Genomic DNA, 27,138 nt, shown 5'->3' with positions numbered 1-27,138 from the left:
CCAAACTATGAAAACAACAGAGTGTTATTTGGACATGATCAAAAAATACTTTATATGATCTCTACCTGGAATAGAGGAGAGCGTCCAGGTGTGAAAGGTTGTAAGAACGGCGCTATGCAACGCCCACACAAAATCCAGACTAACAGTGTTGTGCAAACTATGCAATCATTACGTCTCCTCCAAACGTCTGTCTGATCCCCGACTTGGGCGTGGTCAACCACAGGAAAACATAGCTGTACCAGAGGCCATATTATAGGGCCTGTGGCTGTACCCCAAAAAATTGAAACAATTATCAATCGAAACTACGCCGTGCTAAACCAGTAATTTTATCTCGATGACATTTTGTCACCGATATTTTCTTTTGGAGAATTTAAAAATGTATTTGTGAGATAGCTGCAATATGCAAAAAATAGCTAGTGTACATTTTGTTCATTATAAATTATGAATAAACGAGACTTTTCAACAGAAAGTCCGTTTTCATTCAGATTATATAAATATATAATGTATATTTTTCAAGTACATTTTATTCCACCGTAGTGCGTTATCTTTGATGGTTGCACACCACACTGATAAATGATTATTCTATTAATAGATGGAATGTGCATGTGAAGTCTCCATATGGTAGTCACATGACCTGGAAAGTGTGAGTCTGGGTTGGTTGTCACATGACAACAACATGGCGGGAGGTTTCAGCTGTGCGCTGTTAGCTGCTCTTGTGTCGGTTTCATATGCCGATGTTGTTGATCTGTCTGGGAATTGGACTCTTCTTAACAATGTTAGAGGTGAGGGACATTCATTGATGTACTCTTCATATTTAAGAAACATGCGTGCTTTCTAAAATGTTCTCTTTACACGTAATGCAGGGCTGTCATCAGAGATTCAGACTAACGCCAGTAACGGTAAACAGCTGAGGTGTTTACAAGTTCCTTCCATAATCTAGTCAGTTATATAAAGGTCCGAGTTTAGGGTATGTTAGTAAACATGGACTGAAATAAGACCTTGAGTTTTATAGACCGAGTGACGTGTGCTACTGTGTGTGGTAGCTGTTGAAATCTTTTTCTCAGAATATATTAGGAGCACCTTTAGAATACAGTACCACAACTTCTTGTGAGGATGATCTCTTGCCATATGTCACTGGTCTCAAAGACAGTTTTTGTGAGAGTCCGTCGGACACGAACTAGCGACATTTGGATTGTAAGCCCTACAGCTAACTGACTGAGCTACTGTGTAACTAAGTGCAAATTTACCTCGTCATGCCTAAGCCATTACAACTAAACAAAAAAGGTTGAATGCCTACAGGTAGGCATGACTTCTCTTGACTTTAGTCTACCGATGCTTACGAATGATCCAGATGCCATTTGTCACTCTCGTCCCATTCCGTAATCTACTAGATACCAAGTGGTGAGGAATGAGCCAATATGGCGCGAACTGAAAACGGTTCCAGGAGTCAGGCGCCAGACTTTGAACTCGCGGGTATGCATGAATGATATGGTATTAAATAATTTGTTGGGTGATTTTGTGACAGACAAGTGTAGTAGGGAACACAGTAAGGATAATGTGTATCATATAGTAAGGAACGAGGGAGGAATAAGCAAGGGAAGTGACGCCACAACAGTGAGTCTGCTTTTGACTCATTACTGAATAAATATAGCGGGTGAAAGTGGCTTGTATGAATGTTCCAGGCCAGTTTCCAGTAGCCAGAATATTTGACACTAAACCATTTCATCCTGCTTTCTTGACATTTTTGTATGAAGAATATTAGGAACCACTATAGAAACTATAATATCCACTAAAGCTCGGGTTGATTGATCATTAAGGGGATCCAAGGCCAAGGGGCCATTTTTCCAGGGCTTTGTAAATGACTACAGGGTAGTTTTGCAGTTCTAATCACCTTATTTCCTATCAGTTAAACATCTTGCCGCACATAGTAGGTATCAGTGTTCAAAATAAGCGCCTGCCCGTAGACCAGTGGCAGGTAGGGCTCGTGTCAGGCCTGTAGTTTCAAAGTCGTATGGGTCCTTATGGCCTGCAGTGAAATAACGTGTTGATTTATTTGTCACAATTAGAACTTTGCAGTTTTTTTCAAGTGGGCCGAGGTGTTTAGTCAGGGCCTGCAGTTTCTAAAGTCTGTGGGTCCTAATGCAGTGGACCGCCTCCGTGGTCCAGTGGTAGAGCGTCCGTCGGAGAGCGGAAGGTCCGGGGTTTGATCCCCGGCCGTGTCATTCCAAAAGATGTTAAAAGATGGTACTTGTTGTTACCCTGTCTGGCGCTTGGCATTAAGGGGCTAAAACAAGGACTGGTCGGCTCGGAGTCAGTAAACTGTGTCTGAGAGGGGTATTACTATAACTGCTGCAGCACACACACACACACACCGTCCCTTTACTTTAATGTGTGTTCTTGTAAGTATGACAGTTTAGCATTAGGGTTCAAGGGTTTATCTAGCCTGCTCATAGGGTCATGTCAAGCCCCAAGTCTGCAGCAAATGTCAGCAAACAATCACAAATTGGAATGGACATTTTCTAAATTTATGTTCTGTAGTTATCACTAATGTTCTGGCTTTGTAGAGGAAACTTCTATTTCCCTGATAACAACACCAGTAAACATGATATTGAGGATTGATTAGGTTTCAGTACTTGATTTGACACTAATGTGCTGATTGAAGTTAAAATACCTCCTAATGAAAAAAGGGGACAAAATGTCAACTTTAAAATATCCCAATTTTGAATTCAAATAACAATTTCCCCCAGTTTGACTGCCAAAGTCACTTAGTTTGAAATATTTGCAAAATCCCCGGGGTTGGTTAATGTAAAGGTCTCAGGATCCCAGGTGGTGGTGGTACTATTAACGAGTTGCCATGGGGATTCCCAGTTAGAAGAGGTCCCTAGAAACCTATGCTTGTCATAAGAGATAAGTTGAAAGTATTGGATAGTCAAGGTAGGTGACGTCATTGATTATGTGGCTTTGTACCCTGAGGGTATCGGAGAGGTCAAAATGTCAATCACATAATTGTCTGGTCCACTCAGTTATTTTGAAGCTGTCATGATATGGCAGGAATATTTTTGACTTCAGCATTGATTAACAAATGAAAAAAATAGAGCATATGAGATTAGGAAGATTTTCTCACATGATCCCAGGAAAACAGATGTCAGTTTGACCTCACCTGTGAGATTTGCAAGCTGACAGTTCACAGAGTTATGCTTCCGATAAGAAATGGCAAGTTGGAAAGGCAAATCTGAGACAAGGCCAAAGTCCTGCCCCACACTGAAGCACATGTAGCGCATGGGTTTTTTTTCCTTAGCAATGTGACTAAAATTGATCAAAATATGCCTCTGTTCACCAAGCAGTGTATGGGTACCCAGTAGGATGAGATGGAAGTGTAACCTTCCAGTGCCTCACAGGTAGCTTAGGTTGTATACTCCCCAGGGAGCTGAGAATGAAATGCATGATTAGGATCCTTAGGTTTTCAGCACTGACCTGAGTTTGTAAATTTCACTGAAGTGCGAACTTGTCTACAACTAGCCTAAGTTTAGGATTTTGGCACAACACGAAGTTGACACTGTGTGTTACAAAAATACTGTTGAAAGCAGCATAACATACTCATTCAATCTTAACTTAACAATAGACCAGTAAAGATAAGGGGAGGGAATAGGTCATCAGTAAGTTATGCTTGTCAAAAAGAGGCGACTAACGGGATCAGGCTCGCTGACTTGGTTGATGCATGTCATTGTATCCCAATTGTGTAGACTGATGCTCATGATGTCAATAAATGGATTGTCTGGTCCAGACTCGATTATTTACAGAACGCGTCATTTCTAGAATATTGCTGAGTGCGGCGGTAAACAACAAACAAACCAAAATCACTTAATAAAAGGCTTCATACTCCTCGTACTCTGGTTGGAGTTTTCTCTGTCAACTTTTCCATACTTGTCACCCAACCCACAATGCTACATTGCCTTCACCTGTTTGTGTTTTATAATCAGATCCTGGTTCCTGAACAAAGATCTGAGGACATCCCATTACGGGTCACGTCAGAATCGTCTCTTACCAGATCAGCAAACCGACAGTCAAAATGTGTTTTCTGGTCATGTTACCTTGAAAAGGTTAACACATAATCCGAGTAACAATTACTGACAGTGCGACCAATTCAGTCAAATCTATCTCTCACTTCAGTGGGATAAAAAATTTAACAGCAGAGACTTTGTATAGCCCGCGGGAAATACAGCCATACAATCTCTGACATCTGTGAGACATTCAAGAATGTTCTATGGATCAGTTTTCAAATTTTGAATCAAACTTTGCCAAAATATTGTTCAAAGCATTGTCTGGCATGCCGTTTAGTGGAAGATCACTGATTTCTGATTAGCTAATGTCGACTTTTTGTTAGTCATTTTATTGGTTGGCCACAGTTCACCAAAGTTTGTTCTCAACCCTTGCCTGCCCATGCTTGCCGTGAAAGTGAGTGAGTGAGTATGGTTTTACGCCGCTTTTAGCAATATTCCAGCAATATCACAGCGGGGGTTACCAGAAATGGGCTTCACATTGCCCTGAAAGGCGACCATGTTTGCCGTAAAAGGCGTCTAATGGGATCAGGTGGTCAGACTCGCTGACTTGGTAGATGCATCTTATCAATCCCAATTGTATGGATCAGTGCTTCTGATATTAATCACTGGATTGTCTTGTCCAGACTCAATTATTTACAGACCACCGTCATATAGCTGGAATATTGCTGAGTGCGGCATTAAACAACAAACCAACCAACCAACCAATCATATCTTTGTTTAGCAGTAACAAGAACCAAGATCTGATTTTAATGGGATTGAAAATGTTCAAGCACATGTAGGTGAGCTACATAGCCAGGTGAGCTACAAATGCTGCTAGGTAACAGTTGATGGCGCCCTGCCTGTGTTGCAACAATGGTGGTTGTTCCAGGTGAGAGGATTCCTGCCAGTGTGCCAGGCAGCATGTACACAGCCCTGTACACCAACAAGCTGATTCCAGATCCGCTGTACCGGGACAACGATGTCAAACTACGATGGATTGGACGAGAAGACTGGACGTACACACGCACCTTTCAGTGTAAGAGCAGAACGAACGAGAGCCATGTAATTAACTGATTATAAGAACACAGACTCCATGTGATATGTAAGAAGCACAAAAATAGCTGATGAGGTCGTTACTACATCTTATGTTTTGTATGAGGTCATTACTACATCTGATGTTTTGTATGAGGTCATTGCTACATCTGATGTATTGTATGAGGTCATTGCTACATCTGATGTATAGTATGAGGTCCTTACTACATCTGATGTATTGTATGAGGTCATTACTACATCTGATGTATTGTATGAGGCTATTGCTACATCTGATGTATTGTATGAGGTCATTACTACATCTGATGTTTTGTATGAGGTCATTGCTACATCTGATGTATTGTATGAGGTCATTACTACATCTGATGTTTTGTATGAGGTCATTGCTACATCTGATGTATTGTATGAGGTCATTGCTACATCTGATGTATAGTATGAGGTCCTTACTACATCTGATGTATTGTATGAGGTCATTACTACATCTGATGTATTGTATGAGGCTATTGCTACATGTGATGTATTGTATGAGGTCCTTACTACATCCGATGTATTGTATGAGGTCCTTACTACATCTGATGTATTGTATGAGGTCATTAATACATCTGATGTATGAGACTATTGCTAAATCTGATGTGTTGTATGAGGTCATTGCTACATCTGATGTTTTGTATGAGGTCATTACTACATCTGATGTATTGTATGAGGTCATTACTACAGCTGATGTATTGTATGAGGTCATTACTACATCTGCTGTTTTGTATGAGGTCATTACTACATCTGATGTATTGTATGAGGTCATTGCTACATCTGATGTATTGTATGAGGTCATTACTGCAGCTGATGTATTGTATGAGGTCATTACTACAGCTGATGTTTTGTAGTGAGTTCAGCAGACCTGTCTGCCTCTGCCCTCCATCTTGTCTGTGACGGTCTGGACACCTTCTCAACCGTCTTCATCAACGACCAGAAGGTCGGGACATCAGAGAACATGTTTGTCCAGTATGTCTACGACATCAAAAATGCTGCCAAGGTAGGAATGTTTTTCATGTAACAGAATTATGTTTTCTCTCTTGTCTATTTATGAGTTTTTAAACTAAGTGATCTCATCTGACCTGTCTGTTCCACAAGGTCAAAGACATCTGCTTTCTTTTCTGCCATTTTGGTGGCCATCTTGGTTTTCCTCATAGCTAACATTTTAACTATTTAAAGTCATGTATTCCACTTGGAAAGAAATACATTTCTGTCAAAATTAAGCAAAAGATATCTTGAGTGGTGTGTCTTATGTAAATGGTAATTGGTTGAGAAAACATGAAGAACACAGAACAACTAACTCTTTGTCATATTTTTCAGGTAGGGGACAACACAATTAGCATTGAGTTTGACTCTGCTGTAAAGGTTGCTGAACAGAAGGCCAATGCGTCTGCCTATGACATCCCCAATGATTGTCCACCCAAGGCACAGAACGGAGAATGTCATGTCAACATGATCAGAAAGGAGCAGTGTTCTTTCAGCTGGGACTGGGGGCCTTCTTTCCCAACACAGGGAATATGGTAAGCACACTGAACTGGTGACCTTCGTTCCCAACACAGGGAATATGAAACAAATGCAAGTGATGCGAGAGGTGGAATCTGATTGGTCCATAGGAGAGGCTTAGACATGTTAGACCAGACATAACTCTTATTTACCACTGGTGGTGCTACGATCGAGCCCAGGAATTCCAGCCTAGTTCGGCAAGGGTGGAAACTGGACTTATAAAGTCAGTTAACTCTCTTGCCTCGGGAAGATGGATACATTGGAGAAACACTAAATCGTTCCATGTTCTCAGTCAAATACATTGTTATATCATGAATGAGACAAATACGTATATACATGGTCTTTTGAAAGAATGAATTAACTTTTCTTCTTTCTTTCTAGGAAAGATATCTATATCGAGGCATTCAATACTTCAGTTATCCGTGAACTGTCAATGGCAACAACAAGAGGTATTGTAAGACAAACCAGTGTACTGCAGTGATTCAGGGGAAAGATCTGTGTACAGAGCTCGATTTAGCTGTACATACAATGTACATGCACCAGTTGCACCTATTAATGAAAAGTGCAACCTAATAGTTATGTCTACATGCACCAAGTGCATGTCAAAATATTCCTAACCCTTACTTGTCCACACACAGTATCAGTCTACAGACTAAATGCCTCTTGGGGCAGTTTGGTAGCCTAGTCCACGCCGAGCACCCGTATTCGATTCTCGATATGGGTATAATGTGTGAAGCCCATTTGTGGTGTAACCCACCGAGATACTGCTTGAATATTGCTGAAAGAGATGTAAAAACATACTCACTCACTCACTCACTCACTCACTCACTCACTCACTCACTCACTCACTCTAAGATTTATTTACCATAATACATCACTAATTCCTGTTAAAAGTTGACTAACAGGATTGGGTGTTCAGGCTCGCTGACTTGGTTGATGCATGTCATCGTATCCCAATTGCGTGGATCGATGCTCGTGAAGTAAATCATTAGATTGTCTGGTCCAGACTCGATTATTTACAGACCACCGTCATATAGCAGAAATATTACTGAGTGCGGTGTTAAACAACAAACAAACACTAATTCCTGTGTTTTGTGTAATTTGTCATACTTTCATGGGCTTGATTTTATCAAACTGTGGGTACCAGCTATTACGTTATACAGCAATGCATCATTAATTAGACTTGCTTGACAACGGTATCAGGATCTATACCGAAATGTCGCTTTTTACAGTATTAAAGAAGGTGTTATCCATAAAATTGGGTCTATCTTGTCATCCGTCAACTTCTAAGTAATGCCTATCAAACAAATTGTATCATTGCCCCTTGTAAATAATCGAATCTGATGTCAAAATGTTGTGCTTCTTATTTGTACCTGATAAACACCCACTGTCCTTGTCTTGTCCATTTCTAGGATCGGGGGGAGAGTGGATGCTGGATGTGGGCGTGTACTTCGATGTCAGCGGGGGTTCTGTGTCGGGCGTCCTCACCACCAACGTTGTCGGGACATCGGTGGTGAAGTCAATGCCACTGACACTCACACCAACAAACAGTTCATCCAACTTCACAATCACCATTCCTAGCGTAAGTTCCGGAGTTGGCGGGAGCTTCTAGTACTGGATAATGAACACTGTATGAGAAATATTGTACAAAATTTAAAGAGGGAGGCTACATGTTTTTTAGACTATGCATAGTCTCTGAAAATATATAATTTTGATAGAAACAAGCAACTGCATTTAGATTTAAATTGTAATTGTGCTGAAGTAAGATTGGAGATTTAGTTGGAAAATCTAGGGCTGAACAGAAGGGAGATGATATGGTTACACACTGTATGAGAAGTATTTTGCAAAATTAAATAATGAGTGTATACGTCTATGTACCCTATCAAGGGGGGATGGGGAGTGGGTGGGGTGGGGTAGACAACAGACAGACAGAGGCACAGACCTTCATCTGTAGGACAGGAAATGATCATGTGACAGAATGATGTAAGCTGGGACCTGACTGGCTGTCTGTTTGTCCCATATCTAGAGTGAGAAAATCGACAGATGGTGGCCGAATGGTTATGGGAACCAGACTCGTTACAACGTCAACGTCACCTTCACCAGCAACAATGAGGTGTCCAACAAACAACGTCGGGTGGGATTCCGTACTGTAGAGCTGGTGCAGGATCCTGTCGGCAACAACTCAGGTGGGTGGGGTTGTGTTAAGCATTCTTAAAATCCCCAGCAGTAGAATACCGTTATTTGAAATGTGTTGGTAAACACTTACAGTACGTTGCTTAAAATCAAGAGACTTGCTTGCTTGCAAAATAGATTCTTGTGGCATTTTGGATAGCGAGGACTATATTGAAATTCAGGGATTTATCTAGACCTGCTCCGAGGCTGATATTCGGCGCGAAGTCTGCAGCAAATTTCAGCAAAAATTTCCAAATAGGAATTACAACTTTCCCACTTATTGTAAATATATACTGACCCCTTTGAAAACACACCAACGTGAATCCATAAAAAGTTGATAGCTGGAAAAGAACAATGAAAATACCCCATGGTTAGAAGTGAAGGAAGCTCAAAAACTGTTGTCAGGAACTCGAATGAAGTATATGGGTATGGCATCGCCGTGGGGAACGTTATCACGATGATTGTGTTGTGCAGACTGATCGATGGGGAGGCGGAAGTGTGATTGTTTGGGGCGATATCAGTTTTCCTCACAGAACACAGCTCCATGTATGCATAGGTCACATTAATGCACGCTGTGGTCTATTTCTGCAACACCAAGAGCTGCATACTTTCCAACAGGACAAAGCCAGAGCACATAAAGCACGTGCCTCTATGGACTTCCTGGCACAGAATAACGGATCTGTTATGCCACGGCCTGCATTATTGCCCCTGGAGCACTTGTGGGACTACCTAAGGACCTGGGACAGTGCATTGCACGTCGACCTCAAATTGCCAACGTTAGAGAACTCGCACTTGTCCTGCAACATGAGTGGCGTAGGATACCACAAACTGTTATCCAGAGACTGATAGTGTCCATGAGAGGGCGTTGTGTGGCATGCAATGCAACCAGAGACGGTCATACCCAGTACTGACTTTGTCTTGGGAACCCTCGTGTGCTCCATTTCCTCTGCATTAAAATTCCAATAACACTTGTCTTTTTCTAATGTGGAACTAAGTTATCTGAGTGTAATTGTAGTACACAGCATATAAAATTTGGTTTTGCGTTAATTTCACTTTTTGCGTTTTCAATGCTTTACAGTATAGTGTGATGGCTTGGTCAAGGTCACTTCTATCTTACCGACAACAGAACCCCAAAACAGGAAGAGCTTAGAATGCTTCATTTCATATCGTAGCATTGAATGCAGTGTTACACTACAATGTTAAAATGACCCTGACATTGTTCCACAGGTTTAACATTCTACTTCAAGATAAACGATGTACCGGTTTTCTTCAAGGGATCAAATTGGATCCCTGCGGACAATTTTCAGGAAAATATTACCAAAAAAAGATTGCGCCGTCTGCTCCAATCAGCTGCTGAAGTCCACATCAACTCAATGAGGGTTTGGGGAGGAGGGGCAAGTATAATATTATTAGTTAATAAAAAAGTTACAACTTATCCATGTTGGGCTAATCAAGCAATTATTTTTGCGTCTTTTTTCGATAAACGGAAAAAGAATTGCAATGCCCACTAGTGGAAACTTTAGTAGGCAGTGTGGTGTTATTGCCTTGAATGATGTCACTGATTTTGTATCATTGTGTACAGTTTCTTGAGTTAATAATTAGGTATGCAGTTAGTTTGTAAAAATTGTCTTCACTATTTGTTGGCGTTTATGGAGATATAATTATATAAACCGGAATGCACAGCCTAAATTCTTAAATTACTTCATGTATATATACAAATCAAAGAATATGGAATAAGATATGTTTGTAATTTTTTTTGTGCCATGGTGCAATATGCCTTTTTTTAGTCTATGTATTTAAGTTTTGTTTGGCATATTTTCTTTGCAGGTTTATGAATCGGAAGATTTTTATGATATCGCGGACGAGTTTGGCATCATGATCTGGCAGGACCTGATGTTTAGTGTCGCACTCTATCCCACTACTCCAGACTTCCTTGGTACCGTGTCACAAGAAATCACACACCAGGTATGACACAAGGATTTATAACATACATCACACATTAGAATAACATACAGCACATATGTATCTCACTCTAGAATAACATATAACCCACATTACATATGTCACACACAAGTATAACATATAGCACACACTAGGCTAATGCATATCACACAAGGATAATATACATGATATATATCACACACTAGGATAATGTATATCACACACTAGGATAACCTATATCCATTTGGATAACATATATCAGCTAGGATAACATATATAACACTAGGATTACATATATAACACTAGGATTACATATACATGTATCACATGCTAGGATAACATATATCCAACACTAAGATAACATATGTCACACGCTAGGATAATGTATTAACACACTAGGATAACGTATATATCACACTAGGATTTCATATATCACACACTACATGAGGATAAAGTATATAACATTTGGATATTGTATATAGCACACTAGGATAACATATCACTCACTAGGATATTTAGGATAACATATCACACACTAGGATAATTAGGATAACATATATCACACACTAGAATAACATATAGCACCCACTAGGATATCATATAGCACACTCTAGGATAATGTATAGCACACACTAGGATAACATATATCACACACTAGGATAAAATACATCACACACTTGGATAACATATATCACACACTAGGATAAAATACATCACACGCTTGGATAACATATATCACACACTAGGATAACATATAGCACACACCAGAGCACAACATTTTTATAAATGAATAAGCTGATAAATCTGGACACACACACACATTTAGTTTTTACCCGGATTGTTACAAAACAGGTTTTCAAGTTTAACTACCCATATGTCAAGAAACAGGTGGGTACAAAAACTTTGAATACCCTCGAAAACTTGTGGATACCTTATCACAATCAAACCCCTGGGTAAAATACACGAATAAGCAAAAGCCTGTCTAGAGCTCTGAAACAGGGGTAACTCTCTGCTAGAGTCAGAGAGCTGTCACAGCCAGACTTTAATTGCCTGTCCTTGCATGTCTGGTTTAGACAGATTCAACTGATTGTTGTTTAACACAGCACTCAGCAATATTCCAATACATGACAGTGGTCTGTAAATACTTCAGGCTGGACCAGACAATCCAATGATCGACGCATTTAGGATACAAAGTAGGGCTGGGACGAGTCTAAATTTACTACCCTGGTACTCACCCCACTATTATATGACCCTACCCGGGTACCCGCTGTTGGTCTCACGAGATAGGTACAAATGTCCGATTAGGAATAGTTTGACCATAGCCCTGGCAAAATGTATTTAGATACTCATATAAAATGATCTGGTCATTCATACACTGAAGTTTTATCTCCATTCAAAGATATAAAGTCGGAAAGAATGCATGCATAGTCAGAAAGAAATGCGAACATTAGTCACTTACAGCGCAACCGTGGAAGTTCTAGATGATTTTTGTCATTAACAATATATCACGTGACTAACCACGGGTCCGGTTAGGGTGGGTACCCGGTTCCTACTCAGTACCCACCCTACCCGAGTACCCGAGTTACCCGTCCCAGCCCTAATACAAAGACATGTAATCAACCAAGACATTGAGCCAGACCACCCTATCCAAATATACAAATCAAATTGCCTCTTACAACTACACACACAGGTTGCTGGAGACCTGTATATTTACCCAGAATTCCAAAGTGTACCGATTCCACTGTAGTTGTCGGTTGTCCGACAATAATGATAATTGAAGCTGATGTGAAAAAAATGATGGGTGTTATTCGCTGATACAGTGCATTCTAGAATGACATGTTGCTGGCGTTTATCCACAGGTTCGACGAATCAGGCATCATCCATGCATAGTACTGTGGGCAGGAAATAATGAGAATGAGAAAGGACTAAGACAGGACTGGTGGGTATGAGAGTGACATTTATCATCCAAAACTGGCTCCCACAGGAGATGTCCTTGGATGTGATCAAGCGATATCTACACTGTAGATATCGCTGTAATGAAATTGCATCACAATGCTTTGTAGACCATTGTGATGTCACTGGTTATCATGACGTCACAATTAAATGACATCACAAATGGCTCTGCTACTGAAGCGGTTAGCAGTATTTTTTACACTGAAGACACTGCTAATTACTGTCTACAAACTGAAAAAGTTGGAAGCATGATGTTGGATGATAAATAAAATCTCGGCAAGCCTCGGAATTTTTCCACTTTTATCAACTCGTGTTGATATATTTGATATCAAAAGACACTCGGGTGAGATTCTCTATGTAGAATCTGCCGTTAATCCGTTATTGATGGCTCCATATATCATACGAGGGGAAGATCCAGGTTGAGAAAAGTTCTTCAGCAACCCATACTTGCTGTAAAAGGCGACTATGCTTGTCATAAGAGGCAACTAACGGGATCGGGTTGTCGGGCTCGCTGACTTGATTGATGCATCTCATCGTATTCCAATTTTCGAGATGGATTTCCATGATTTCAGTCACTGGATTGTCTGGTCCAGACTCGATTATTTACAGACCACCGTCATAATGGTGGAATAATGGAGTGCAGCGTTAAACAACAAACAAACAAACAACAATCAAACAAACTTTTTGAATTGACACTCCATGGTCTAATGGGTAGAGTGGCTGCTGGCATGCTGAAGCTTAGTGGTTCAATCCCTGATTGTGTCATAAGAAGTGACGTTAAAACATGGTACATGTTGTTACCCTGCCTTGCGCTTGGCATTAAGGGGATAAAACAAGGACTGGCTGGCTTGGTGAGTGGGTAATCTATGTTAGACTACGGCATGGTATCTCAGTGTGCTAGCACTATAAAACCAACATTAGTCAGGACTAGTACAAGCAGCCTAAAACCCACACCAATTTCTGATCATGATTCCTTTTTCGAAGTTCACTTTCGATGAAATATATTTTACATATTTGATATTAAGAAAATAAAGAAGAACGAGAAAAGATGATGAATGAGCTGATCTTCTACCCTCCTCCTCCATCAGTCTGTCACCCTCTCTAGTAACAGAGAGAGCAGCTGATGATGAATGGATGACGGTATATAGTAACAGCAGTTATACTCGTTAACTTATAATAACTTCCTGATACCTGATGGTCACACTTTGAAATCACATCATTTAATAAAATACTTTCTGGTGATGTATATTATGAAACAAGTACTAAATAAATAAACTGCACATAATTTTGTGGCATTTGATTGGTTAACCAAGCAATACCAAATTATTAGGCCATGCCCACAAACAGACTACTGTTTCCCACTTGATCTGCATTATAGTGCTGAATGTTGTCACTGATTTCGTACTGTTGTCTACAGTTCTGTTTGTGTTAACGATTAAGTAAGCAGTCTGTGAAGTTATTATTGTTGACATACTTATAAGACTTGACTTCAGTATGTATTTGCAATGTAACTCCATAATACCAGCCTAGTTCGGCAAGGGTGGAAACTGGACTTTTATAGTCAGTTAACTCTCTTGCCTCGGGAAGATGGTATTTGTATTTATGGAGGTATTAATGAAAAAAACAGTGTGCACACTTGTATAAATTTGTATACATAGTTTGCACACAAATATTTACATTTATACCTCCATTAATGCAAAAAATATTGAAGTCAGTTCTTTGATAGTATTTTGCAAAGTAACCTGAAACATATACATCGAATGTAGAAACATGCTTGAATGAAAGCAGGGTCAAACTACCAAGTTTACAACTGCTTATTTTCTAGCCCATGTAATAACATTCACTCTGATGGAATGGGGATTCAAAGTAAGAATATAGGTCCCAAACATCCTATACTTGTTGGTCGGTGGTCTAGCTCGGTGAGTTGGTTGATCGCATGACCTGGTAACACATTTGCACCTCAATTGCATGGATTGATGCTCATAATGTCAACCACTGGATTGTCTGGTCCATACTCATTTGCATGGATTTATGCTTATGATGTCAATCACTGGATTGTCTGTTCCAGAAGAGAACAGAACTTTATTACGCTCAGCCGAGATCCTCGGCATATGAGGTACAAAATGACAGCAAAATACACATTATAATAGCGGATATGTGGTTAGCTGGAAGATTTTACAATTTGCATTACATATTTACAGAATTTACAAAGGTTTTTTAATACAGATATCTCTTTACAAGTGAAAAGTCTTTGAAATTTAATCATATTAGGTCTTTTTGAATATGTAGGTGGGATATACAAAATTCTTTCTTAAGTAAAATATGGACATTTAAAAATATAGTGAAATTCATCTCCAATATCATCAATAAAACACAGTTTACATTTTCTTTCACAAATAGGTATCCCATTCCATCTCCCTTTTTCAATTGGCTCCAGACTCGATTAATTTCAGACCATCGTCATGTAGCTGGAATATTGCTTGGCGTGGTGTTAAACAACAAACAAAACTTTCTTAAAACTGACAATTGCAGACAACTGCAGACAATTGCAGACAACTGCAGACATTTGCAGACAATTGAAGTCATGTGGATTTCAGGTATGGCATCCACTTACACTACAAGCGCTACTACGATGACTACGTCAAGTTGTACGTGACAACGCTCAAGACTATCGTCAACAAGGAAGACTCGACACGGTTGTATTTGTCATCGAGCCCCAGTGATGGCAAGGAGACCGAGAAGGAGGGCTGGGTAGCCAAGGACCCTGGCTCCGAGCTGTATGGCGACAGTAAGTCATCAAAATAAACATGTCATATATATATTCCTTGACTTTCACGCTTCCGTTTTCAAAATACAGCATAGCTAATAAGTGTGTTTCATTAAATTGAAAAAAAAAAAAAAATTCAAAATAGAGTATATATCTCCACCACTGCAATCCTGTGCGGCCCGACCCAATGTGACCTGATCAGCTGATATTCACCGCACCCTCATTCTCTGTCTAATCGCTTTATGCGGACGTACTAGATCACAAGAGAATATTGGATAATTTTTTGGTGAGGTTTACCTGTCTCCGTATTACAACTGCTATAGACACATAACACAAGGGTTAGGGAGCCGTTATGCCCATCTTGCAAATATTTCAAATGTATCTTTTCTCCTCGTGACCCTCACACCGTTTGCAGTGACTGCCATGGTGTGTGTTTTTTCAACAACCAATGTCCGCAATGTCGTCTTCCTCACTGTCCATTGTGTTACTTAGCACCTAACGGGATTGGGTGGTCAGGCTCGCTGACTTGGTTGATGCATGTCATCGGATCCCAATTGAATGGATCGATGCTCATGATGTCAATGACTGGATTGTCCGGTCCAGACTCGATGATTTACAGACCGCCATCATATAGCTGGAATATTGCTGAGTGCATCGTTAAACAACAAACAAACAAACTTTGCACCATCAATCGCCCAGGAGACGTCCCCATTCATCCAGACCATCGTCGTTACCTCCTCTTCATATTCCTTGGGATGCAGTGTCAATGGATAGTGCACCTATTTGGAATTTCTATGGCGCCATGGTTATTCATCTATATCACCAATGGTGTCATCTTTTTGGTATTTCATTACATTTGATGATAATAATAATGGTGCAACATTAGTCTAATTATACTTACACATTCAGGAGAATGTTGGAATCTAAGGACTAAGTTATCCATATCTCTATTACCTCTTTTTTATAAAGTAAGATTTCATCATTTCTTATGGGGTTTTTTTATAACTAAATGTATACAGTTTGTTTATAGATATTTGTGTTGGAATAGTTTGGTTCCTCGTGAACAAAACACCACGAAAATATATTATCCTATGCCCCCTTTTCTTTGTACGTGTGTAACCTCTCTGTCGACTTTTGATGTCATAGAGAAAAATCAGTTTTCGTCATATACGGTATACTATTTTTGGCATTGAATGTATGTCGTTTTACATATGCATATAACTCCATTTGATATATAGTTATGTCGTTCAGATATTAGGCAGTATTTTGTTCGCTCACAGTTTCCGTAAATAAATTTTAAAAATCGTCGCACAGTACTTTTATCGGTGTACAATAAAAAGCGGAGAAATTAACTGTTTTTTCAAGGCAGAAAAAGTCAGACAACACTTAGAAGTGTATCTTTTTGAAACTGGTTTAATATTTACAGTTAACTTTACACCATCAAAAAGGAAATTTAATATTCTCCACCTCTGCGTAATTTTATAGCCAGAGGTAGATCCCGTGCCGCTTAAGCACAATTCTTGCCCAACCTTCACTTTTCCGCTCTTAGGAAAATGTGCGTCAGAAAAAAAACTTGGCATTCAGAGAGTTAAGATGGTGACCATAGTGATGAACGGGATGTGTTGGGGTGAGGTGTTTATTGAAGCAGGAAGCTTTGTTCTAGGATCGTTTACACACCAGGATCAAAGAAGAAGGATAAAAATGCACAATGTGAGATAGGATATGTATATAAACATGATAAATATACGATGTTGTTAGTGCCTATGTTTTGAGCAACTTGTATTTTTTCTCTGAACAGTTCACTTCTACGACTACATCTCAGACCTGTGGAAGGACTCAAATTACCGCATCCCGCGCTTTGCCTCGGAATACGGGATTCAGGCCTGGTGTGACATCGAGACCCTGGAAGATGTGTTTGACTCGGGGGACTTCGACTACTGGGGTCCAATGTCTTATCACAGGAATCATCATCCTCTTGGTCAGTTTATAGTTACAGGATAAAATATTATATTTTAGCATAATTTGCAATATCATAAGGGTAGCGCTAGTTTTCAGGACATTATTATTTCAGAAACCTGACATCTATCATTAACTGCACGGATTTATTATGTATCCATACATTATCTGGCGCTCATTAAACCTTTCCATTGTATTGTTTACAGGTAATATTGAGATGATAGAAGAAATAGTCCTACATTTCAACGAACCCATTAATCCAGATTACAAACAGAAATTCAGTGACATCATCTACTTAACACAGGTGAGTGAAGTGAATGTGATGAAAAATTGTTTTCTGTTTTATTGCCACACTCAGCAATATTCCAGCTGATGACATCCCATGGATAATTGAGCCTGGACCAGACAAACCACAGATTGATATTATGAGCAACATCCCACACCATTGGGAATGCTGACACACAATTAACGAAGTCACTGATCCTGACTATCCTATCCGTTTAGTTAGAAGTGGTCCTCAGCAACCTATGTTCTACATACACAGCAACTTAATGATGATGAATTGAGTCAAACTCCGACACCAACCATATTTGGCTCAACTCCTTTGTTAAAAGCAGATTGAAAAGATGAAAACTCTTCACAAGTGGCAGACTGCACAGCACACTTGTCTGCCTGCACGCTTGTCTGTATGCATGCTTGTCTGTCTGCACGCTTGTCTGTCTGCATGCTTGTCTGTCTGCTTGTCTGTCTGCACGCTTGTCTGTCTGCTTGTCTGTCTGCACGTTTGTCTGTCTGCTTGTCTGTCTGCACGCTTGTCTGTCTGCATGTCTGTCTGCTTGTCTATCTGCACGCTTGTCTGTCTGCAGGCTTGTCTTTCTGCTTGTCTGTCTGCACGCTTGCCTGTCTGCCTGCTTGTCGGTTTGTCTGTGTGCACGCTTGTCTGTTTGTCTGTCTGCCTGCTTGTCTGTCTGCACGCTTGCCTGTCTGCAGGTCTGTCTGCACGCTTGTCTGTCTGCACACTTGTCTGCACACTTGTCTGTCTGCGCGCTTATCTGTCTGCATGTCTGTCTGTCTGCTTGTCTGTCTGCATGTCTGTCTGTCTGCACACTTGTCTGCACGCTTGTCTGTCTGCATGCTTGCCTGCCTGCTTGTCTGTCTGCATGCTTGTCTGCCTGCTTGTCTGTCTGCTTGTCTGCCTGCTTGTCTGCCTGCTTGTCTGTGTGCACGCTTGCCTGTCTGCATGTCTGCACGCTTGTCTGTCTGCTTGTCTGTTTGCACGCTTGCCTGTCTGCATGTCTGCACACTTGTCTGTCTGCACACTTGTCTGTCTGCACACTTGTCTGTTTGTACACTTGTCTGTCTGCATGTCTGCACGCTTGTCTGTCTGCATGTCTGCACACTTGTCTGTTTGCAAGATTGTCTGTCTGCACGCTTGTCTGTCTGCATGCTTGTCTGTCTGCATGCTTGCCTGTCTTCATGTCTGCACACTTGTCTGCAAGCTTGTCTGTCTGCATGCTTGTCTGTCTTCATGTCTGCACACTTGTCTGCACGCTTGTCTGTCTGCTTGCTTGTCTGTCTGCATGCTTGTCTGTCTGCACGCTTGTCTGTTTGCACACTTGTCTGTCTGCATGCTTGTCTGTCTGCACGCTTGTCTGTTTGCACACTTGTCTGTCTGCACGCTTGTCTGTCTGCATGTCTGCACACTTGTCTGTCTGCACGCTTGCCTGTCTGCATGCTTGTCTGTTTACACGCTTGTATGTTTGCACGCTTGCCTGTCTGCATGTCTGCACGCTTGTCTGTTTGCACGCTTGTCTGTTTGCACGCATGTCTGCACGCTTGTCTGTCTGCACGCTTGTCTGTCTGCACACTTGTCTGTTTGCACGCTTGTCTGTCTGCACGCTTGTCTGTCTGCACGCTTGTCTGTCTTGTCTGTCTGCACGCTTGCCTGTTTGCACGCTTGTCTGTCTGCACGCTTGTCTGTCTGCACGCTTGTCTGTCTTGTCTGTCTGCACGCTTGCCTGTTTGCACGCTTGTCTGTCTGCACGCTTGTCTGTCTGCACGCTTGTCTGTCTGCATGTCTGCCTGCTTGTCTGCCTGCTTGTCTGCATGCAGCACCCTTTCTTTACCTAAAACTAGTTTAATTTTTATGCTTCACAATTAATTAGAAGAGTGTTAGCAAGTTAGCAAATCAGATGTGGCCTCATCAGCTCCAACACCACCCACATTAGCGGAACTCCCTGGTTAATAGCAGATTGCTTGTCTGCCTGCACGCTTGTCTGTCTGCATGCTTGTCTGTCTGCACACTTGTCTGGTTAATAGCAGATTGCTTGTCTGCCTGCACGCTTGTCTGTCTCTATGCTTGACTGGTTAATAGCAGATTGCTTGTCTGCCTGCACGCTTGTCTGTCTGCATGCTTGTCTGTCTGCATGCTTGTCTGGTTAATAGCAGATTGCTTGTCTGCCTGCATGCTTGTCTGTCTGCATGCTTGTCTGGTTAATAGCAGATTGCTTGTCTGCCTGCACACTTGTCTGCCTGCACGCTTGTCTGTATGCATGCTTGTCTGTCTGCACGCTTGTCTGTCTGCATGCTTGTCTGTCTGCTTGTCTGTCTGCACGCTTGTCTGTCTGCTTGTCTGTCTGCACGTTTGTCTGTCTGCTTGTCTGTCTGCACGCTTGTCTGTCTGCATGTCTGTCTGCTTGTCTATCTGCACGCTTGTCTGTCTGCAGGCTTGTCTTTCTGCTTGTCTGTCTGCACGCTTGCCTGTCTGCCTGCTTGTCGGTTTGTCTGTGTGCACGCTTGTCTGTTTGTCTGTCTGCCTGCTTGTCTGTCTGCACGCTTGCCTGTCTGCAGGTCTGTCTGCACGCTTGTCTGTCTGCACACTTGTCTGCACACTTGTCTGTCTGCGCGCTTATCTGTCTGCATGTCTGTCTGTCTGCTTGTCTGTCTGCATGTCTGTCTGTCTGCACACTTGTCTGCACGCTTGTCTGTCTGCATGCTTGCCTGCCTGCTTGTCTGTCTGCATGCTTGTCTGCCTGCTTGTCTGTCTGCTTGTCTGCCTGCTTGTCTGCCTGCTTGTCCGTGTGCACGCTTGCCTGTCTGCATGTCTGCACGCTTGTCTGTCTGCTTGTCTGTTTGCACGCTTGCCTGTCTGCATGTCTGCACACTTGTCTGTCTGCACACTTGTCTGTCTGCACACTTGTCTGTTTGTACACTTGTCTGTCTGCATGTCTGCACGCTTGTCTGTCTGCATGTCTGCACACTTGTCTGTTTGCAAGATTGTCTGTCTGCACGCTTGTCTGTCTGCATGCTTGTCTGTCTGCATGCTTGCCTGTCTTCATGTCTGCACACTTGTCTGCAAGCTTGTCTGTCTGCATGCTTGTCTGTCTTCATGTCTGCACACTTGTCTGCACGCTTGTCTGTCTGCTTGCTTGTCTGTCTGCATGCTTGTCTGTCTGCACGCTTGTCTGTTTGCACACTTGTCTGTCTGCATGCTTGTCTGTCTGCACGCTTGTCTGTTTGCACACTTGTCTGTCTGCACGCTTGTCTGTCTGCATGTCTGCACACTTGTCTGTCTGCACGCTTGCCTGTCTGCATGCTTGTCTGTTTACACGCTTGTATGTTTGCACGCTTGCCTGTCTGCATGTCTGCACGCTTGTCTGTTTGCACGCTTGTCTGTTTGCAAGCATGTCTGCACGCTTGTCTGTCTGCACGCTTGTCTGTCTGCACACTTGTCTGTTTGCACGCTTGTCTGTCTGCACGCTTGTCTGTCTGCACGCTTGTCTGTCTTGTCTGTCTGCACGCTTGCCTGTTTGCACGCTTGTCTGTCTGCACGCTTGTCTGTCTGCACGCTTGTCTGTCTTGTCTGTCTGCACGCTTGCCTGTTTGCACGCTTGTCTGTCTGCACGCTTGTCTGTCTGCACGCTTGTCTGTCTGCATGTCTGCCTGCTTGTCTGCCTGCTTGTCTGCATGCAGCACCCTTTCTTTACCTAAAACTAGTTTAATTTTTATGCTTCACAATTAATTAGAAGAGTGTTAGCAAGTTAGCAAATCAGATGTGGCCTCATCAGCTCCAACACCACCCACATTAGCGGAACTCCCTGGTTAATAGCAGATTGCTTGTCTGCCTGCACGCTTGTCTGTCTGCATGCTTGTCTGTCTGCACACTTGTCTGGTTAATAGCAGATTGCTTGTCTGCCTGCACGCTTGTCTGTCTCTATGCTTGACTGGTTAATAGCAGATTGCTTGTCTGCCTGCACGCTTGTCTGTCTGCATGCTTGTCTGTCTGCATGCTTGTCTGGTTAATAGCAGATTGCTTGTCTGCCTGCATGCTTGTCTGTCTGCATGCTTGTCTGGTTAATAGCAGATTGCTTGTCTGCCTGCACGCTTGTCTGTCTGCATGCTTGTCTGGTTAATAGCAGATTGCTTGTCTGCCTGCACGCTTGTCTGTCTGCATGCTTGTCTGGTTAATAGCAGATTGCTTGTCTGCCTGCATGCTTGTCTGTCTGCATGCTTGTCTGGTTAATAGCAGATTGCTTGTCTGCCTGCACGCTTGTCTGTCTGCATGCTTGTCTGGTTAATAGCAGATTGCTTGTCTGCCTGCATGCTTGTCTGTCTGCATGCTTGTCTGGTTAATAGCAGATTGCTTGTCTGCCTGCACGCTTGTCTGTCTGCATGCTTGTCTGGTTAATAGCAGATTGCTTGTCTGCCTGCACGCTTGTCTGTCTGCATGCAACATCCTTTCCTTACATGAAACTAGTTTATTTTTTTATGCTTAACAATTAATTAGAAGATAGGTAGCAAGTTAGCAAATCAGATGTTGCCTCATCATGGCTGTTTTCTCAAGACCCCATGTTGCAAATCATTATGCACTTCCAGTCTGATGTCCTTATCATTGAATTGGAAAACTTCAATCCTCAGATCAGTTTAAAGTACCTTGCCCCCAGCTAGCTAGCCTATAGTCTGGAAGGTAAACGTCGGTACCTTAAATTACCTTCCAGACTATAATTGGGAACATAACAGCATTTCCAATCTAAAGTCAGGCTGCAAAACATATGACACCTTCCACCTAAAAGTCCCATGACACTTGCTTTTTTAATAATTGAAAGTTTGTTGTTTAATGCTGCATTCCAGCTATACGACAGTGGTCTGCTATTAATCTGTTAATAGGGTCTGGACCAGTGAATGATATCATGAGCATCTATCTACGCAATTGGGATACGATAACATGTGTTAATCAGGTCACAGTCTGACCACCCTGTTAGTGTCCTCGTAGGACAAGCATGGGTTGCTGAAGACCAATACTAACCCGTACATGACGTGCTACCTAAATAAAGACATTTTATGCAATTTCATTTCCGGTTTTATGATATCATTCCAGTTTGGGGCGGTGGGGTAGCCTTGTGGTTGGAGCGTTTGCCTATCAATCCAAAGGTCAGGGTTCAATTCCCCACATGGGTAGAATGCGTGAAGCCGATGCTTGGTGATATCTGGGATATTCCTGGAATATTGCTAAAATCAGCGTAAAACCCTGCTTTCCCACTCATTCCAGTTTGAGAGAATTCCTATTTAAAGCAGTTCAACTTTTCAACAGGTCATATTCCTCTAGCTAGGAAAGTAAGAATGACATGTATCAAGTGTCATTGACTTGATCTTGACCCGTGACATGACCTCAAACACTTTCCAAAGGTCGCTTTGGTTTTATAACCAATATTTGAAAGTGATGGTCAACATTATGACAAAATCTTAAAGCAAGCTCATTTAACCGGCCTGCTGAACTATTGTTGTTGGAGTGAGTGAGTTTGAGTTTTTTATGCCACACTTCTCAAGATTCCATTATCACAGTGGGGAATCCTAACAGTCATACATACCGTAATAACGTAATAAGCGCCCAGGGCGCTCTCGAAATTACAAATAGTGGGCTCTTATTAGAATATTATTTTGGTGGAAAAAACAGAGTTGAAAGATTGTAAATTTCGTGGTTTATGCTGACAGCCTGAAATGTTTATGTACGACAGATATATTTTTCCATAATTTAATTAGCCATAATTAAGGGTGCATATAGCACACGATTGCGTATTATACGTGAATATTAAAGTGTTGTGTACATTGATCAATCAGAAGGAGTGCTAATTGGGATTGTTCACTAGCTAATATGTAATCAATTATCGCTATGGGCGCTTATTAGAGCGGGGCGCTTATTACGTCGAATACGTTATATTGATTTTTATATTAAAGCAACATTCTGGACACTTCGTGAAATCTTTATTTCTCTCGCAGATCAACCAGGCTGTTTCAATACAGACACAGAGTGAGCACTACCGCCGCTGGCAGAACGACATGACGTCAGATGGGCGGGGACAGACTATGGGCGCCCTCTACTGGCAGCTCAATGACATCTGGCAGGCACCAACATGGGCTGGCATAGGTCAGTTACATGTCTGTAGTTTTGTTGCTGTTGAACGTCCTGGCGTTATTTTTTCTCAGATTATAGCTATCCTTTACTGGATTTGACAGAAATGTTGAATTATGTTCAAAAGGGGATTTAGCAGGGTTCAAAATTAACATAACAACAAGTCTAAGACAAGTTAAATTCAATAAATACTTGTTTTATTGTCCAAACTCAGACTACACAGGCAAATGGAAGATGCTGCACTACTATGCTCGGAAGTTCTTCGCTCCCGTTCTAATCTCCCCCTTCACTGATGACAACTCCCTCAACATCTACATGGTGGTGGACGAGATCCCCCTGACCGAGGTCAAGGACACCAAGACCGGCATGAACGTCTTCACCCCTGCCACCAGCTTCATCAGCCTCCTCCAGTCCAACTTCCCCCGCGAAGAGGCCGTGCATCTGATGACGAAGACAGCCGAGGCCACCACAGGAGTTCTCTACATTCAGATGTACCAATGGGACAGCTTCACTCCTCTCAGGACATGGAACGTGACATACAAGGTGAACAAGTCCACAGTGTTGTTGACACTTTACCAAGTAGTAGAAAATAGAGCTGGGACAAGTCCCAATTTACTACCCGGGTACCCACACCCCTATTACCCGACCCTACCCGAGTACCCGCTGTGGTACTCAAGAAATGGGTACAAAATGTCCAATTGGGAATTTTTTTACCATAGCCCTGGCAAAACGTATTTAGATATATGTATTGAACAATCTGGTCATGCATACACTGAAATCGACTTAAGTTATATCTTTATTCAACCACATGAGAAGTCAGAAGGAATGGGTGCATAATCAGAAAGAAACACGAACATTAGTAACTTGTAGTGTAACCATAGAGTTCCAGATATTTTTTGTCATTAAACAATATATCACGTGACTAACCACGGGTCCGGGTAGTTCTATGGGTACCCGGATCCTACTCAGTACCCACCCGACCCGAGTACCCGAGTAACCCGTCCAGCCCTAGTAGAAATGTAATCTCTTTTCTTTATGACCCACCAGATTATTCTTAGCGTCGCTTTTAACAATATTCCAGTTATATCACGGCGTGTCAGCTTAATGTGGGAGGAAAGCACAAATTGATGCAGGTCTCAGACGTTTACCACTTCGGTGAAACCCACGAGCACGGGTATGGTGCTGACAAACCTAGAAACATAATTGGGGCGAACCGGGATTCGAACCCACGATCATAGGTTCCTGGCGTGCCCAAGGGACGCGACTCTGCACAGCAAATCGCAGCGCCTTAGACTGGGACACCTGTGCCTCCTCAGATTTTTGTTATATCAGATTGTGAGTGTGTGTAGAAGTTCACGCATAATGATCCAGCCGGTGTGTGTGGTGTCGCTCATGACATCAATCACTGACACAGACAATCAGGCAGACAAGTGTGCTGTGCTTTGTGCCACATATGGAGAGTTTTCATCTTGTTCAATCTGCTTTTAACCGGGGAGTTCCGCTTATGTGGGTGGTGTCGGAGCTTGGTTCAATTCACTTCATCATCATTAAGTTGCCGTGTATGACAAATATAGGTTGCTGAGGATCAGTTCTAACTTGATATCCCCATAACGGATCGGATGGTCAGGATCAGTGACTTTGTTAATCGTGTGTCAGCAATGGTGTGGGATGTTGCTCATAATATCAATCCCTGGTTTGGTCCAGGCTCAATTATCCATGGGATGTCATTGTATAGCTGGAATTTGTCTGAGTATGTCAATAAAACAGAAAACAATTTTTCATCACATTCACTTCACTAACCTGTGTTAAGTAGATGATGTCACTGAATTTCTGTTTGTAATCTGGATTAATGGGTTCGTTGAAATGTAGGACTATTTCTTCTATCATCTCAATATTACCTGTAAACAATACAAGGGCAAGGTTTGATGAGTGCCAGACAATCCTTGAGCCATCATATAGCTGGAACATTGCAGAGTGTGGCATAAAACAACAAACATAAGACTCCTAATCTGATAAAGGTGTAAAAACTACCTGAATTTATTGAAGACAGTGCGATTTGGTTTGCAGCTGAAAAAGTCGTCCCAGTCAGTTTTCAAGCAAGATATTGACACTCTGGTGAGTGCCACTGGTTGTCCAGGCAGGTCCAGCTGTTTCCTCTTCATGTACCTGAACGACCCAGCTAGCGGCATCAACGCATACCTCCCCCTCACATACTACAACAGCGTCACTGGACTCGCCAAGGCTCAAGTAATGGTATGTTGTGCTCTCAGACTGATATGGGGGCAGTCGGGTAGCCTAGTGGTTACAGCGTTCGCTCGTTATGAGGAAAACCCGGGTTCGATTCCCGACATGGGTATTCACTCACTCAGGCTATATGGGGGAGGATGTTAGCTCCGCATTTAGGGGATAAACCATGGACTGGTCGGCTCATCATTATAATGTGTCTGATTGGGGTTTTCCATGCTAAACTGTAGTGTGGGAATGCAGGGTTAAGGTTAGTACTATAAAACCGGCATAAGCCTGGATCAGTACAAGCGCAGACACACTGACAATTGCACAGTGCTCTTCACTGTGTGAGTAAAATAAACTTGAACATAGAGATTATTACATAAGTTTCGTAAAATCAGTTTGACACACACGCGAGTGTAATTATTTCTTAATCCCTTAGTTCACCTTCAGAAAAATGCACTGATCATGACCGCCATCTTAGAAAACCACAATTGTCGAATAAAGTCAACAATCTTCAGTTATGACGTCATTTCTAGTGTAACATCGTTCGGAACTTACATCACAATAGAATTCGAATAACGTCAACAATGGCAGCCAGATGATGTAAACCATACACTGGTGTGCGTGAAGTGATATTTGCAAACGATTTTTATGGACTTGGTTATTTCAAACCCTATGGATAATAAATGACATTAAACTCCATTTCACCACGTTCACGTTTCCTCCCATTTGGCTTGCAGGTAACTGATGTTACGATGATGTCGAACACAGAGTTTGAAGTCACTGTTGGATCTAATCGCATCGCTCCATTTGTTTGGTTGGACGCGATCGGCATCCCCGGCAGATTCTCTGACAATGGATTTCTCATGATGGCGCCTTCTCGTATAGTCATCTTCACCTCATGGGACCCTGTGGACCTGGAAACTGTAAAAAGATCATTGAAAACTAAATCTTTAATGGATATTCAGTTTTCATGAAAATGAGATAATATAAGGGTAACGCTATTTTTCAGGGCATTATCATATGCAGAAGCCCAGTGTGTTCCATTAACTGCCCGACGAAGGAGGGCAGTTGAAAAGACCGAGGGC

The 27,138-nt window shown here is 42.0% G+C and overlaps 1 protein-coding gene across 1 annotated transcript; it reads left to right on the top strand.

Annotated features, from left to right (window-relative positions):
• Positions 1 to 671: 671 nt before the first annotated feature.
• Positions 672 to 27,138, top strand: LOC139463894 (beta-mannosidase-like). Its single transcript, XM_071245311.1, has 17 exons — positions 672 to 782; positions 4,930 to 5,076; positions 5,972 to 6,120; positions 6,441 to 6,640; positions 7,005 to 7,072; positions 8,036 to 8,205; positions 8,650 to 8,809; positions 10,023 to 10,189; positions 10,623 to 10,760; positions 12,596 to 12,675; positions 15,287 to 15,477; positions 17,255 to 17,434; positions 17,619 to 17,716; positions 23,689 to 23,836; positions 24,036 to 24,364; positions 25,889 to 26,074; positions 26,791 to 27,138. The coding sequence occupies exons 1-17, from the start codon at positions 677 to 679 to the stop codon at positions 27,025 to 27,027; spliced, it is 2,754 nt and encodes a 917-aa protein (XP_071101412.1). The 5' UTR covers positions 672 to 676; the 3' UTR covers positions 27,028 to 27,138.

The sequence above is a fragment of the Haliotis cracherodii genome, unplaced genomic scaffold, assembly GCF_022045235.1.
Source record: "Haliotis cracherodii isolate W230 unplaced genomic scaffold, xgHalCrac1.p SCAF_16, whole genome shotgun sequence".
NCBI classification, from domain to species: Eukaryota; Metazoa; Mollusca; class Gastropoda; order Lepetellida; family Haliotidae; genus Haliotis; species Haliotis cracherodii.
The sequence above is the reverse complement of the archived record's forward strand: the minus strand, read 5'-3'. Positions and strand labels throughout refer to the sequence as shown.

What these genes read in the sequence shown, in the direction of transcription:
- LOC139463894 (XM_071245311.1), top strand. Translation starts at nt 677, where the DNA reads ATGGCGGGAGGTTTCAGCTGTGCGCTGTTAGCTGCTCTTGTGTCGGTT. An exon ending in TCTTCTTAACAATGTTAGAG is followed by an intron (nt 783 to 4,929) that starts GTGAGGGACATT and finishes TGGTTGTTCCAG; the next exon opens with GTGAGAGGATTCCTGCCAGT. An exon ending in TTCCCAACACAGGGAATATG is followed by an intron (nt 6,641 to 7,004) that starts GTAAGCACACTG and finishes CTTTCTTTCTAG; the next exon opens with GAAAGATATCTATATCGAGG.